The 17,382-nt window shown below is 33.5% G+C and overlaps 1 protein-coding gene, 1 long non-coding RNA gene and 1 pseudogene across 2 annotated transcripts; all 3 read right to left on the bottom strand.

The window, feature by feature from the left end:
* Positions 1 to 9,379: 9,379 nt before the first annotated feature.
* On the bottom strand, positions 9,380 to 11,088 carry LOC117906890. The gene is made up of 3 exons (XR_004649920.1): positions 10,956 to 11,088; positions 10,567 to 10,655; positions 9,380 to 9,710 (listed from the first exon to the last, which is right to left on the bottom strand). It is a non-coding gene; the product is annotated as an uncharacterized LOC117906890 (long non-coding RNA).
* Positions 11,089 to 12,577: 1,489 nt separating this feature from the next.
* Positions 12,578 to 13,891, bottom strand: LOC117905771 (disease resistance-like protein DSC1). Its single transcript, XM_034818645.1, has 2 exons — positions 13,833 to 13,891; positions 12,578 to 13,744 (listed from the first exon to the last, which is right to left on the bottom strand). Exons 1-2 carry the CDS (start codon positions 13,872 to 13,874, stop codon positions 12,578 to 12,580), a joined length of 1,209 nt encoding a protein of 402 aa, XP_034674536.1. The 5' UTR covers positions 13,875 to 13,891.
* A 148-nt stretch (positions 13,892 to 14,039) lies between these two features.
* Positions 14,040 to 16,702, bottom strand: LOC117906888 (annotated as a pseudogene).
* Between the last annotated feature and the right edge of the window lie 680 nt (positions 16,703 to 17,382).

Below are 17,382 nucleotides of genomic sequence, written 5' to 3' on the forward strand. Positions count from 1 at the left end.
TATCCTGTAGGAAATAAAGAGTTCCACAATTCATTAATACAATTCCGAAAACCCCATCAATAAAACGAAAGAAATTCTGGGACGAAATTGTTAGCTCTTTGTAGGATATATCAACCACAAGTGAATAATATGCTAAATTTTCTTAATTGGAAATTTGAAATGAAAAAATAGCTGTAATTGAAGAATACACCTGTGAAATCTCAACAAGAGAATGAGCAATGTAATAACTAAACACTCTGGCATGGGAAGATCATGATGCTGCAGATCATATTATTGAAGTCAAAGTCTGGAAAGCGCGTTGAAGGATAGAAGATGACTTTAGGTATATTTAATATGGGAAGAAAATATAGGTATATTTAATAAGGGACTGCTCCGAAGTTATTAACAGTTGAAACAGTGCTGGGCTTAACAGGATTGGACAGCCGCATCTCAAAAGTATCGGGCCCGCTTAGATACTAAAAATTTTAACATTGAAGGGTGTGGCACCGATTTTCTATCGAGAAACAGGGCTGGGCTTAACAGGATTGGACATCTGCATCTCAAAAGTATCAGGCCCCCCAATAGATACTGAAAATTGAAGGAACCAAATTTTCGATTTTAACATTAAAGGGTGTAGCACCGATTTTTTTGGGGATAATGCTGAAATATCAGTGAAAATTAAATAAAAAATATGAAAATTTGGATGGTCAAGATTTCCATCTCATATATCGTGTCATCTCATATATTGTGCTGGCACCACCCGTTAAGTGATACATCACGATATTTTCGTCCTTGGTTGAAACTCATATGGGTCTCATTTATGTGACTATCACAAAAAACACCTTACAAGGGAAAGTTGGCACCTACATTTCATGGTAGAAAGTTGGTATGGGTTTGCCTAATGCCTCAGTACATGCTAGGCAGTTGGCTACCGACACTGAATAAAAATAAGCCCTACAACACAAGTGCTTCTCATTCGTCAAGGCCCATTATCCATGTCATTAATAAAGGGTTGGTTGTTTCCTAATGGTTTGCAATATGTGTTGACACTTGATAGCCTCTAGCCAATAGATGGCCTTATATCCTTTATCGAGATAGATTATCATAGAATTTTCTATCCATATGAGGAATCTTTGGTACTAACATTGAGTGTTGTTAATTTTAATGTTTGTAGAATCTTAGTCAATTAACAAAGTCCTATTAACCTACTCAATATCTCTACCTATAAGTAAATAAGGTTTTCTATTATGGCCTTAGTGTTGGGTTGGGTTTCCCTCTCATGTGGAGGATGGTCCAAATATGTCAAACCCTATAAAGCCCATATGATATGACATTTTTGTCTTTTGGTGTAGGGTTTTATGAGAACCCCCTAAAAAGATTCAAATCTCTAAATACTAAGTGAGAAGAGAGCAGTCGTTGGTTTTGAAAGTAAAAAGAGAGAAGAGTAAGAGAGAAAGAAGAAGAAGAAATTGAAGAGTGTGAAAGAGTTGTTCTCATCCAAGAAATAGATCTCCTTGATCCATGGTCCGTTTAATTTGAAACTTGATCAATTGGCTCATAACTTGTAACTCTTCATTCTAGATGGTGACGTCATTAATCGGAGTTGTCTATTTTATATTTAGCTACCTAACTAGAGTTGGCAGAAATAGAATCACTTCCAAGCAGTCTTGATCAATCTACTTGGTCTTTGTTTTGCACCATTGGATCATGCTAAAATTTTGTTAGTAGCTTTGTCTCTTATATATCTTGATTCTGGTCGGTTGGATTGGTGATTGGAATAGTTAGTTGTAAGTTATAATCATCTAAATAGAGGAGTGCTGAAAAGGAGAGGAGAACATTTTGTTTTGTACAATCTTTATCAAAGAGTGATATCTCTTTGATCCTTGGTTTGATTGAGGTGAAATTTTAATGGAAGGTTTAGCACTTGTGGTACTTCAATCTAAATGGTTAGATCGTCAATTGGAGTTTTCTAGACAAATTAGCATACCCATATAGAGTACCAAATTTGTAACCTCTTTCTTTCACTCATTTGTCATTTGGTGTTTATGTTTGTGAAGCCAAGAATTTTTGCTTTTGATGATTTCTACTATTGATGGTCCTTACTTAATGTTGGGACAGATTTTGTACTCTCATTTTTGTTGATAGTGAATCTTTTAAGTGGATTATGGTCCAGTGGATTTTACTCCTCATATTAAGGAGGTTTTCCACGGTAAAAATCTTGGTGCATGTGTATAGTTGATTCTTATTGATAAACATTGCTATGATATTGTGTTGATTTTTCTCCCAACAAAGTGGTATCAGAGCCAGGTTGCTTGTGTTGTGTTGAAAAATGGATGTTACTGCAAAATTAGAATGGTGAGCTTAAATGGCTCAAATTATGGTTTGTGAAAAGATAAAATGGAAGATTTATTATATGTGAAGGGTTACCATCACCCTATGTTTGTCGAAAGAAAACATGTTGACAAAGATGAGGAATGGGTATTGCTTCACATGCAAGTGTGAGTATATTTGACAGTACGTAGATGACAATATGCTAAACCATGTTAGTTGTGAAAAACATTCATGAACATTGTGGATCAAACTTGAAAAGTTCTATGCTTGGAAGACCGAAAACAACAAAATGTATTTGATGAAACAATTGATTCTTTTGAGATATCATGATAATACTCCTATGACTAATCACTTGAATACATTATAAGGTTTGATAAATCAATTGGCTAGGATGGGGTTAAAATTGATGAAGAGGTATAGGGCTTATGGCTTTTAGGCACTTTGTTGGATTCTAGGAAGATATTTAGAATGTCATTGTCTAATTCAACTCCAGATGGTGAGTTAACATTGGAAATTGCTAAGAGCAGTGTTCTAAATGAAAAGATGAGAAGAAAATCATAACATTCTCCTCATAGTCAAATGTGCTAGTTACTAAGGCAAGAGGAAGAAACAAGAGCAGGGATATAAAGAATAGAGAAAACAGTAGAAGTAAGTCCAATGGCAGATTTTTTAATGATAAGTGTTACCATTGCAATAAGAAGGGGCATATCAAGAGATATTGTAGAAAGTTGAAGAAAGAAATAAGAACAAAAGGAAAGAAAAAAAAAGATAGTAGTGATGAAGATCGAGCTGCCACTACTATAGAAGACTTTCTACTAATGTATGATGATGATATGATCAATTCAGCATATGATGAGACTAGTTGGGTAATAGATAAGTGGTGCTACTACTCATGCTAGATTTTATAGGGATTTTTGCACATCATACACGCCCGGTGACTTCGGAGTTGTGGGAATGGGCAACAATGGTGTGGCTAAGGTTGTTAACCTAGGTAATGTTTGCACCCATTATGGTATGAAACTGCTTCCCAAATATGTAAAGTATGTTCCAGACATTCAATTGAACATTATCTCTGCCAGTAAGCTTGACAACGAAGGCTATTATAGTAGTCTTAGTAATGGTCAATGGAAACTTACTAAGGGCTCTTTGGTCATAGCAAGGTGTAAAAGGAATCCTAATTTATACATGATGTGAGCTGCACTTTCTAAGGATATCATTCATGTTGTTGAAAATGTGGATACAGTTGAGTTGTGGCACAAGAGACTTGGTTACACGAGTGAGAAAGGAATGATGGTGTTGTCCCAAAAGAATCACTTGTCTAGGATGACAAGCACATGTCTACAAAAGTGAGCTCATTGCTTGAGAATGAGCAAAATAGAGTTGCTTTCAAGACACATCATTCTTTTTCAAAAAAGAAGAATTTGCTTGACTTGGTCAACTCTAATTTATATGGTCCAATGAATGTAAAAACACTTGTTGGTTCACTATACTTTGTGACTTTTATTGATGACCATTCAAGGAAGATTTAGGCATACACATTGAGGCTTAAGGATCAGGTATTGGATGTGTTCAAGCATTTCATGCTTTGGTTATGAGATAAACTAAAAGAAAATTGAAATGTATCTGAATTGACAATGGAAGAGAATATTCAAGGCCATTTGATGAGTACTACAAGCAACAGGGTATCTGTCATAAAAAAATTCCTCCAAAGACACCAAAGTTGAATGGTTTAGCTAAAAGGATGAACAAGACATTGGTTGACAGAGTGACATGTTTGCTTTCACAAGCATGACTACCTAGATCTTTATAGGGTGAAGCTTTGAATACAATGGTTCATGTGTTGAATCTCTCACCTTTCATTCCTTTGTAGTTTGATATGCCAAATAGAGTTTAGACAAACAAATATGTTTCCTATGATCATTTGTGAGTCTTTGGATGCAAGGCCTTTGTGCACATTCCAAAAGATGAAAGGTCTAAGCTTGATGTGAAGACACGCCAATGTGTGTTTGTGGTTATGGTCAAAATGAATTTGGGTACAGATTGTATAATCTAGTTGAGAAGAAGTTGATTAGAAGTGGAGACATTGTATTTATGGAAGATCAAACAATGGTAGACATTGATAAGATGGAGAAAGCAGAATTTGACAGCAATGACAAGTTGATTGACTTGGAAATAATTCGTCCAACACCAATGGTAGATCAACTTCTTGTTGACACACAAAATGACCAACATGGTGCAATTGATGATTCAAAACCTATAGAGGTTAGAAATTTTGATGATGTTCTTGACTAGCCATAAGAACCACAAGCTATTCATATAGTCCCACCTAGACGGTCTACCAAGAATTGTTAGTCTTCCACAAGATACTCCCCATGAGAGCATGTGATGTTCACTGATGGGGGAAAACATGAGAGCTTTGAAGAAGCGACAAAGAGTGAGCAAAAGAGTGAGTAGATTGAGGCTATGCAAGATGAGATGAAGTCCTTACACAATAATCACACTTATACATGTGAGTCCTTTCATATTTAGATTTTCTTCCTCCAATAGTTGAGAAAGAAATTTCTATTGTAATCTAATTAAATTCTCTTTTTCCAAATCCTCTCAACATTTTTAAAAAAAGAACATGCTTCAAATTGGTTAGAGATTTTTCTATAAATAGCTCTAGCAGTAGTTGTTTTCCTTATTCCAACCATAGCCTAAATTCCTACCATTCGAACATCATTTGACTCCAAACATAATTGCATTTCTATTTCTTGTATGCCGACATCTAACCCAACTAGATTCTTGGTATAGCCAATGGATGTACTTAACGATTTATTCAAAATATCTTTAATAATTTCCTCAATTAGTAGTGACTCATTCCTAACATATTTGAAGCATAAATGCATAATAAGTCTATCTATCCATTGAAAATGTAACAAAAATAAAGGAAATAAGAGAAGATGTGTCAAGATATATAGTTGGTCTTAAGTCAATGTTTACAAAATTTAATAAAAAGGTTTTCAATTTTGTGGACCTGATTCTTTAATCATTTAACATAATGACTACATTTGGTTGGTGGGATAGGATGAGATAGGAAATGTATATTTTAAAATATCATATCTCATTAGATAACAAATACATATCATAGTATATAATTTCCAATGAGATATGATATCATTGGATATTAGATCTAATGAATATAATATTCTAAGGTAGTATATCCAATGACATATGTTATATTATGCTCTTATCTAGTTTGTAAAATAAATAAAAATAAAATAAAATAGAATATATATATATTATTTTTTAATATTTAAAATAAAAATTATATTGTATTCTAATATTTTCTATTTAAAAAAATCTATGATTTAACAATATTCATGATTAAAATATTTAAACTTTATAAATAATTCTTTTTATATTATGTTATTCAATATATAAAAATAATATAACTTAATATTATTCTATAAATATTTTTTTAGTTCTTATTTTTATACACAAATATCATTTTATAATAAAAAAAAATATTTTGCAAAATAAGTGACAAAAAAACAACATAAAAATTGATAAATTTTGTGATGAAATATCGATATCCTACATCTTAACTTGGTATTAACGTATCCTATATAGAAATAATATAAAAATAATGGTCAATAATATATCCTATCTTATGTTTCATTAAACATAATGTAAGATTAATGATGAGATAACTTATTATATCTTATCACCTACTAAACATGCAATAAAATATGATATTCCATTTCTTATCCTATCTCATACCATATTCAGTGAAGCAAACAAAACCACTATTCTTATACCATTTGTGTCATAAGAAAAAATAGATAAATTAGTAAGAGAATTAAAATTGACAATTTTTAAAATAAGAAATAAAAACTCAGAATGTAAAAAGCTTTACATAATTACTTGTTCCTTGAATCCCAACCAGATAAATTGGCAACTTGAGTGAGAGCATTCCTCCAAATCTGCACCCTCTCCATATTATCCTTGAAATTCTCTTCATGTTTAGCCAATGCTTCTCCAAATTTTCCCCTATGATTTCTGACATCTGAGGGATCCACATCGTAGAAAATTGGGTTTGCACTCCAGTATCTTCACCAGCTCCTCCAAGCACCGTCTGGAAGATGCATAATTATCTGACAAAACAATGATCGAAAACATGGAGTTTTCAATAGCAGCGACGAGTGCAGAAGATACGGCTTTGCCCCTCTCAAGCTTCTGCTCATCAATGAAACAGTTGATTCGTTGGGTTCGTAACTCCTGGTTGAGGTGAGCAGTGAAGTTATTGCAGGTGTCTTCTCCTCTGAAGCTCAGGAACACATCAGAGCACCTTTGAGAAGAAGAAGCAGCAGCAGCAGCCATTCCTGAGCAGCAGAGCGACCAAGTCTGAAGTCTAAATTATTCTGTAGGAAAGAAAGAGTTCCACATTCATTAATACAATTCCCAAAACTCCATGAATAAAAAGCGAAAGAGAGTAGGATATATCAACCACAATTGAATAATATGCTAAATTTTCTTCAAAAAAATGGCCAAGAATACACCCATAAGATCTCAACAAGACAATGAGCGATAATAATAACTAAACACAGGCAAGTGAAGATGATGCCGTGTGTTACAAGTCATCTTCTTGAAGTCGAAGTTGCCGTCGAAGTTTTTGAATTCGAAGTCTCTGGAAGGCGCGTTAAAGGATGGGAGAACAGATGAAGCCATGTGTTACAAGTCAAGTCAAGATGATGCTTTCCATGTCATGTCAGAGTGAAAGGAGACTGGAATGACTTTAGTTTGGTTCTCAAATTATTGAGATGAAATTGAGATAACAATTTCATGAAAAATAAAACTTAAGATTAAACAAAATTAAGATAATAGATTCATCACCATAGGAAAAATGGGTTATAAAGAATTAATCTAACAAGCCAAACAACCTATATAATAAAGAAATTAATTTGGGACTACTTATTCACCTCCCTTTAGGTAGTTCGATTATATCAAAACTAGACACAAAATTTCTTTCAGTGCTATTACTACAATCCAAACACTCCAAAAGATTCATTGCAAAACATAAATTCAAAATATTATGAACTAAGTGTACACTCGAATACACTTTTTGTATCAGAATTTTTACTTTTTATATGAAAATTACATTTTTAAAATAAGAAGTATATGCAAACAAAGTCTAATGTGTTAACTTGCTTTTAGATTTTAGATTTTAGATTGTTTTGTTTACTTTTGTTAACTTATTATACAGTTCTTAAATTTTTTTACTGAATAAAAAAAGTTAAAATTTATTTTTTTTAAATACTAAAAGTAATATAGTGGTTTTTCCTAACTTCTTAATACTTACTAAAAATAAAATATTAAAAAAGTAAACAACTTATATTTAACATTATCAAACACTACTTAGTTTTAAATTTTATTTAGAATTAAGTAAAAAAAAAAATCATCTAATTTATTTTGCCGATTAATTTTTCCATAAATCTATGTTAAGTAAATTGATGTATAATCTTCAATATCTAACTACTAATGCAAATTAAATGATTAAGCATGAGATAAACATATTTTAGAAACAATATCCTTTTTCATTCCCTCCCATTTATCACTTTCAATTCCTCTCATAAAGGAATTTGCCTATTATCATCAAACTGATCAAGAGAATGAATATCATCGAACTCCAATTCACAAAATATGTTACTAGGGCTTGTATGGATTACACCTTTGACTGCAAAACAACAAATATAACAAACTTCCATACTGTTAAACAATAAGAAGTAGGGGCATAGCAACTGAAGACCTAGAGAATGAGACAGATGTCAAGGTTCTGGCTTAAATCTTGTTCACCTTTTTCCTTGCTCCATAGCATAGTTCAAATTTGATACCACCGGAAATTCAATTATTCCTTTTATCAATGCCAAACAAGCCTCTACTACTAAATTAAACATTCCAGACAAGAAACCAACACAAACTAAGCAATTAAAATTGAGCAAGAAAGCAACCTACGGAGAAATCGAAATCCCTTTGCCAAACACCTTCAGCCTCTTCTAAACCTCCAAAACTTTTAAGCTAATACTACCAATGCAACCCAAATGCTCTTAAAAGCCCACTGCAAACAAGAATTAAAATCTAGTTCCAAAAGAACAAGAAATTACTTATGTTTGAAACTGACTTCATTTGTTCATTAAACTCCTTCAGTGATGATCACTTTATATTATGCATGGCAATCTAGAAATTATGAACAAACAGGTGTCTATCTTATTGGGTATATACCAAGAAGCCTATGAATTTTAGCCACCTCACCACTATGGTGAAATTCATGTAGATCCTCCAAGAATTAATCAAGAGGCAATTTATACACGATTTTAATCAACCACAAACATACATGATAATATTGATTAATCACACAGAATTCTGAAATAGCTGTTTCTAAGCAAAATCAATACCAATGGTGTTACAAAAACTTTCAATTCTTAGGTGGTGTTTTTTTTTTTTTTTTTTTTTGTTCAATAGTCAAAATATGTAGTTTTTCTATTAAGTTAAAAATAACCTGTTGACATTAACCAACATAACTAAATTGAACTCATTGATAACAAATTCACTTTCGTTATGGAGGTTGATATTAACAAATTACTTTAGTAAATAGAAAAGACCAAATGTTTTGACTTTTTTTATTCAACAAAAACAAACACTACCTTAGTAATATTTTATTTTTAGGAAGACTCGATGATAAGTGAAAGGTGAATCTCAAAGATGGACTACACCTAAAGGGGAGTGAATGGTCTTATTGACCAATTTACAAGGTCTTCCAACACAAGGTATCTAACCTTAAGATTTTAACTAATTTTACTTTTCTTTACAAATATTTTCAAACACAAAGTAGAGATCACATGCAAATATGAATGCAACAACGCTCCCCAACAAATTTCAAATGCAAGTCACATGCAAAATGCTTCAACACTCCCTAAGATTAATTCATAAAAACGATTATCTCCTTACCTCATTTCCAAATTACTATAAGATATCATCAATCAAAATGATAGAAAATTATTCAAATATCCAAAGGATAATCACACATATTTCAACTCATTTTTCTTCCATTCAACATATATACCTAAGTAATCAATGATATTAAAAACTGAAAATAAATCAAAAAGTAGAATGAGAGAAAGAGACAATGACACCAAATTTTAATGTGGAAAACATCCGAAGAGATAAAAAACCACGGGCCTACAACCGATTAAAAATGTCTACTATGAAGAACAAAAACTGAATACAAGGTTTTAGCTAGCTAAAGCCTACCAATCCTTCCCAAGCCACTTGATTGACACCTTTCAATTTCAGCTTCTCACCTTCATCTTTCGGAGCACACTTGGAGTCCACATCAAGCTTGATCTTGGCCTCTTCTGAATCTACACAAGTAGAAATGGGTTTTTACCCAAACCAATAGTTTCGAAATTGAGAAATGAACGAATGAAGAATCTAACTCATTTTTTTTTCAAGAAAATTCATTGAAAACAGTTGGCAAACAATAGGAAAGTTGGATTTTTCTTGGCAACCAAACATTCCCAAATTAGAAAGGAGAAGAGAACCAAAAGGGATGGTTGTTGTTATGTCTTTCTCTACAGCACAAGAAACAATTTTAGGTTTTTAAATGAAGGAAGCCTTAATCCACAAATGAGATTTCATCAAGAAGTGCAACTTGAATCGATCTGACCTAAAGTTGGATCAATCCTGGAACAGGGTATTTTGAACACTTAGTAAAAAAAAAAAAAAAGTTTCCCAAGCCTTCTTAACTCCAAAAATATTTTAAGAAAAACATTTAAATAATATACTTGATTCAATTCCATCCAACTCCAACCTCAACTACATACTTTGGTTTCTTGACAAATTCAATAACTTGATCTTCATTAGGCAAGTAGTTTGAAGAAGGATTGGAAAAATCAAGTTAGGAGACATTTAGGAATTTTATCCAAAATTGTCAACCTAGCTAAACACTTACAATAAGAAACAAACAACATATCATTAAGTAAGAAAAATAATGACATCCCCAGAAACCAAATGGTATAAATGAACAGTAACCAAGAAGATAGTGTCATTCTTGAATGGATTTATTCCCTTTAGGTCTATCATGGTATCAGTGGGTCCTTTGAATGTGTTAAGGCTTCAGTCATGACCAGAATGAAGAAACCCAGTATGCAGTATTCAAACAGTTAGAAATCATAAACTTCGGCTACATCTCAAGGTTGCAAGTGTGTGAGTCATTACCAGAGAAACAACTTATGCTGGGTTATCCATGTAGAAGTCATCAAGCCTTCTCTGGAATATGGTATCTTCTCAGACCGACTGGTTGAGATCTTCAAAAAGGACATGGATGGGTGAACAGGTTAAAAGCCTTTTTAGAAGCTATGTAGTTCATACTAAATTAATGAATTCAACATGCAGCACAAATGTATGAGTATTCATAGGATGTTTGTGCACATATAATATATATCAGGCTATTTTTTGGAAATCAAGCCATACAACATCTAAGCTAAGAACTTTAACCAAAACCAACACAAATTCAAGCTCAAACACAGCTTGGTTTGAATTATCTCAGGCCAAGCAACTGTGTCATGGTACCTATTCCTACTGAAAATCCTAGCCAATGTACATACCATAAGTTTAGTCCATATGAACTTGTGGCAGCTACTCCACCTGCCACACCAAAAGCAAACTCTATTTGAGTTCAAATCCTCCAGAGTTTTATCAGAAGTGTATGGAATGATGAATTAATATTTCCAATGAGTAACTTACCACAAAGTTGAGAGATCACAATGGATACCAACAGAATAAAGGGTGGAGACGCTAATGCCATTCTTGAATGAATTTGCTCCCTCTGTTTGGTTACTTGGTCAGGTATGCCATCTATATTCAATGAGGCTTCAGTGCTTCTCAACTTACTCAGCCACTTAAAGACATCTATTACAACTGTCACCAGGTTCATCCTCCAACGACAAGTGACCAGCAGGTTAACAAATATGATGAAGTAACTGGCTTCAGGGAATGAAGATCTCATCATATCGACTTGAATTCACAAAATAAATTAACAGGACTCCCTTGTATTACTGTAGCATCCACTATTTTGCTGCATCGATTCAGTTTGAGCAGTTAGCAAATCTGAATACAAACTGAGATGTGTTCATTGATGAACTTGAAAATGTTTCTGATTATGCTCAACCTGTGTGCATCTATTCCTTTTACAGATGATGCAAGCTCCAGGAATGCTCAATAAAATCAAACATTAATCAAATGCTAAACCTAGAATGGAATGGCCGGATCTATCAAGACCTAAAAATTAAATTTGAACAATTTAAACCAAGATGATTAATTTGAGGGATTAAGTTCAGATTGACACTCACCAAAAGCTCAAGTATCTCTCAAATTAATCATAAACATGTCTTAGACACTAAGTAAACTGTTCCAAACTATCCATTTTGCTACTTGATTGGTTTTACATAAATTCATTTTGACAGCCCATTCTTAAATGAACCAGTAATAGCTAGTCTTTAACTAATTACCCAAACAGAAGTAAATCCCATTGGGCTCCTTTACGATTGATGATATGTACTCTCCAAGAATATGCTAACTTAAATCACCAATGAAGAGACCACACAAAATGAGATTAATTGGCTGCAGACCAACATCATCAATTAGCTCCTTTATATATATATATATATTAATTAATCACATATACAATTTAATTAAATATTAAAAGCAGAACCTATATCAAGCAGTGGTATGGCATATTCTTTTATTCATACTACAGACTCGTACGTGCTGAGAAACAATGTGACATAACAAGTGTGACATACCAAGATATTGTGTGATCCAAAACGGAGAGGCAAGAAGTAATACCATAATTGAATTGATTTGGCCTTTACCTCTATCATTGTATATGTGGGTCCTCCAAATGTGTTAGGACTTCAAGGAGGAGAGTTGAATTGTGAGGACAGATAAAGTTGAATTAGGTTAGTGTTAGATTATTGTCATTCACCACTTCAATCCTCATTGTCCTGATTAGAGCTCCATTTCAAGCGTTTCTCGGGCTGCATCTCTGATTCTGAGTCATCACTACACCACCCACTTTCACTGGTTTCCCCATCACAAGAATTATAGTAATCAGAATTCTCTGATTCTGAGCCATCATAAGACCACCCACTTCCACTGGAATCCCCCTCATGGATTTCTTCAAGGAGAAGAGTTGAATTAGGAGGAGGAGAGATGTATTGGATCATTGCTATATTGTGCCATTCACCTCTTCATTCCTGTACACTAGATCAATCCCACACTTCTTAATTGCACAAACTCCTATTCGGAGTAAAATGTCAAATGAAGCCTTAATTCGAATCACTTCATCAAAATTGATAGAAGAGGGAAATGGTACACAAAGCAGCCACAAATGATCTGACTCCAATCCTCCCCTTAGAGTAGTCTGAGGATAGACAGCATAGTGCCAAGAACTGTGATGGGAATAGAAGTTGCAGTCTGCACTAACCCAACCACTGCTCCTGTGACTGAGCGGAAGTGGGAAACTATAGACTACAGCAAAAGCAAAAGCCAGGACATTGGAATTAAACCAACTTGGAGGTAGCTCTAATTCTATTTCACTACCCCAGTCCTGATTCCCGATCCAATCTGGTATTCTTCTCCCAGGAATAACAAGGCTGAATGCAGCTTTTAACAACTCTGGAATACTGGTTTCTAGCTCTGGGGAAGCAGGCTCAAGTGGGGGCAACAAGGGATCCCCCTTCAGTTTGAAGCCAGAGCTAAGTGTGGTTAATGATGTGCAATTATGTGCATTGATCTCTTCTATGCTTGATGGAAGCTCCCGGAGTGCTTTAAGTCTTTTGCAATTTTCCAACCCCAGCCATTTCAGTTGAGAAAGTTGGTTGATGCTCGAAGGCAAAGTAACAAAGTGGTTTCCGCTCAAATTTAAGGATTTCAGCGAAGATAAGAAGCCAAGATTACCGAGATTTGCGCTATCTGATATAAAGCAGTTTGTTAGGTTTAGTTTTGTTAAGGAACACAAAACTGGGAAAGGAGGCAACATGAAACAAATGGAATTTGAACTCCTTGGCATCAAGTGTGAGGTAGATGGTGTTCCTTTGTCTGCACAGAGCTCCTTTAGCCATTTTAAGTTCACACAATCTGAGCAACCAGAAACATCAAAGGTTTCGAGAGATTTTAGATTATAAATGTTGCTTGGAAGACTCTTCAGCATTATGCAGTTCTTCAAACTCAGGAAATTGAGTTTGTTCAGAACTACAAGAGAAGGATGAACCTCACACAAAGATGTACAACCTTCAAGAACTAACTGTTCAAGGTTGACGACCCCAGAGAAATCCGGGGTTTCTCGTAGATATCTAGAGTGCCTGAGATTCATGAATTTTAATTTTTCTAGAACCTGCCAAAAAGAGAAGTGATTTAAAAATTAACTTCCATGAATGTTGCATGCTATATAAAGATAATAACATTGATAATTATAATAATACCTTGATTCCTTCCCACAATTGTTTAATGTGGCTATAAGGCATGCTGAGGTCAACAAGATTCTTTGATTAAAGTCATTGGGCAATGATTTTAATGGGTATCCATGGAAATATAGTAATCTTAAGTCATCATAATGAAATTTAATGTCTTGGGAAAAATGCACTTCACAATTTGCCTTTTTGGAGGTGTCTTGGAAGGTTTTGAAATGTCATCTTTATAGACTTTAAGCAATCGAAGTCTATTCATCCTCACAAAGGCTTGAGTTGTAAATTCTAGTTTCTCTTCCGAATGAGACAAGTTGAGGAATATGCCTTCAACTTCTTCTGTTCCCTAACAACCAAGTATAGAGATAATTAAAAAGCGTGTAAAATGCATAAAAAAAATTATATGATCCACAAGTACTGCTTTAACAAAAGTGATAGTTTTTTATCTTATATTTGTATGTGAAAATGAAAATTTATGTGTTTTGCTCTTACCATATTTTTTTTCAACACATAAGAAATGTCTCATGATTCCACAACCTGCTCCATTTGCCAGGCATTTTAGGGGACTTTTTGCGAACAACCTCTCTACCCATTTCTTGTAGCAAATCATGCATCTTTATCTTGTTATCAGAAATAGTTATGAGAGACTTATTTATGAAGCTTTTATTCCACTAATTGGGAAAAAATTGCAACTGTCTAGATTTTTGTAACATAATCATTGTCCTCCCAAAAAAGAAACAAGCAATATCCAAGAATATATCCTTTTCATTGTCATTCAGATAATCATAGCTTATTTGAAGCACTCTTTGAATCTCCATATTAGGAATTCTTTTAGTTTATCCAATTCACCTTCCCATTCATGCTTGCTCCTACCAAACAAAGAGAGCCTAAAACTTTAAAAGCTAATGGAAGGCCTTGAGTGTACACGAGTACGTCTTTAGATAGCTCCATAAAATCCTCTATGGGATGGTCTCGTTTAAAATGCATAATGACTGAAGAGCTTCATAGCTTTATTGCCCTCTAATTTCTTGACCTTGTATGTTTCCTTTACTCCATGCATGCTTAACAGTCTTTGTTCCTAGTTGTTATAATGATTCTACTTCCAGGACTAAACCAATCACGTTGTGGAATAACTTTTCTAATACTATTGAATCATTTACATCATCAAGGACAAGGAGGACTTTTTTGGAGTAGAATCTTGCTTATTAAAGTGCGTCCAGTTAAACTTAGATTTTTACATCCTAATATTTTTGAAAGAAATTTCTCTTGTAAGCCATCAATACCTTGTCTTTTCAAATCTTCTCCAACATTTTCAAAAAAGATGCAACCTTCAAATTGATTGGAATTCTATCATAAATAGCTCCTGCAAGGGTTGTCTTCCCTATGCCCCCCATGCCCCAAATTCCTATCATTCGAACATCAGTTGACTCCATGCATAATAGTGATTCCAGTTCACGTATGGAAGAATCTATCCCACTAGGTCCTCAGCATCACTTGATGGTATATGGATTATTTCATTCAAATGCCAGAGACAATTTCCTCAATAAGCATAACTTCATTCCTGCCATGATTAAGAACAAAGAGTAGTAAGTTTGATAATGCATTATCCTAGACACGTGATTCACTAATTACCACAGACCCATTCCCAAACCTTGCAACTATTGAATGAATGATATTGGAAGGCAAAACAGATTAATGTTAGTCCTAATCACCATATTATATATATGGAAAATAAAATTATAAAAAGGTAATCATACATGAACTAGCAGTAGCATGTGATTATTTATATGTTTGGTGTTGTAATTAATGCTTTCATGGCTCTCTTATCATGGTCATTTTGATTAATTTTACCAAAAAAAAAAAAAAATTAAAAATGAGTTTGTCCCATGTCAGCTCTAAGTATCTAAATCTTAGAATTCTAATATAAAATTTTACAACAATTCAAGAAAAAAAAAATTAACACAAAGGTCTTGTTTAACGATTAGCTATGAAAATCTAAATTTAAATGGAGAATATTAACATGCTATCAACAGTCATAATATTTCCTTGAGCAATTTTAATAATAAGAATAATGTAAAAACAAATATTAGAAAAAAAAAAAAAAACAGAGGAAATAAGAAGGGGACTGAGCCTAAGAAAATTACTTATTCCGTGAATCCCAACCGGATAAATTGGCAACTTGAGTGAGAGCATCCCTCCAAATCTGCACCCTCCCCATATTCTCCTTGAAAATCTCTTCATGTTTAGCCAATGCTTCTCCAAATTTTCCCATGTGTTTTCTCACATCTGAGGGATCCACGTTGTAGAAAATAGGGAGAACCTCTGTCCCCTTGATTCTTTGCACTCTAGTATTTTCACCAGCTCCTCCAAGCACCATCCAGAAGATGCGTAGTTTTCTGACAAAACAACGATAGAAAACATGGAGTTTTCAATAGCTGCGACAAGCGCAGGGATATGACTTGGCCTCTATCAAGCTTGTCATCATCGATGAAAGTGTTGATCCCTTTGGTGCGTAACTCCTTACAGAGATGGGCAGTGAAGTTATTGCGGGTGTCTTCTCCTCTAAAGCTCAGGAACACATCATAGCCCCGTTCGAAAGAAGAAGAAATAGCCATTGCGAAGCAGTGGAGAGATGAAGTCTGAGAAACGAGTTGTGACTTCAAAGTTATCCCTTCATGAACAAATGAAACGAATACAGTTGGGAGGCTGTAATTAAAGAACAAAGCTGTGAGAAATGTGAGGAAGAGAATGGCGAATAACAGTGACAAGTGACGATGATGCAGATGCAGATGGAATTGCAGTGAGGGAGGTGTAGACGAAAACACATTGAAGGGTCACAGGAAAGATGCAAACCGCGTGATATTAGTAAAGTTGGATGGCATTCCATTGTTGACTTCAACCACAAAGCAAGCGGCGGTATGTCGGTCTAATCATAAATTATAACTAAAAAAATGCCTCCACTCAATTGCCTCTCTCCCATATCTTGTTTAACATTGCTTTTCAATAATAATGGTTTATTATTATTATTATTAAAAAGATAAAATAACTAGACATTTGTGATTTGAATCTCTTCCATATATATTTAAAAAAAAAAAAAAAAATTCATGTTTTACTTAAATATTGTTAATTATTTCAAGTATTTATATATAGGTTTTAAAAAAAATTATTATTTTTACAAAAAAAGAGTGAGAACATTTTAGTTAAAATATAATAAAAAATGATTGAAGTTTAAATTCCCAAATTACCGTTATAATTAAATAACTCTTTAATTAAAATAGATGAAAACACCCCAACTTGCAAATTTAACTCTCCATTTTTTCAACTTAAAAATACTTATTTTTTACAAAAAAAAAAAAAATACCTTAACTTTTTTATTATAAAAATCATTTTTTCTTTAAAAATTGCATGTAAATAGTCAAAATGTTGAAGGGTGTTTATGTAAAAAAAAATACTTTTCAAGTTCAAAAGCAAGAAAGGTTAGTTTTATATTTTGGGATCTTTTCATCTCTTTTAATCCATTAATTCTTTAAAATTTATATGTAATAATTAAAATGTTGAAGAATATTTA

This window comes from Vitis riparia, chromosome 18 (assembly GCF_004353265.1).
Source record: "Vitis riparia cultivar Riparia Gloire de Montpellier isolate 1030 chromosome 18, EGFV_Vit.rip_1.0, whole genome shotgun sequence".
NCBI classification, from domain to species: Eukaryota; Viridiplantae; Streptophyta; class Magnoliopsida; order Vitales; family Vitaceae; genus Vitis; species Vitis riparia.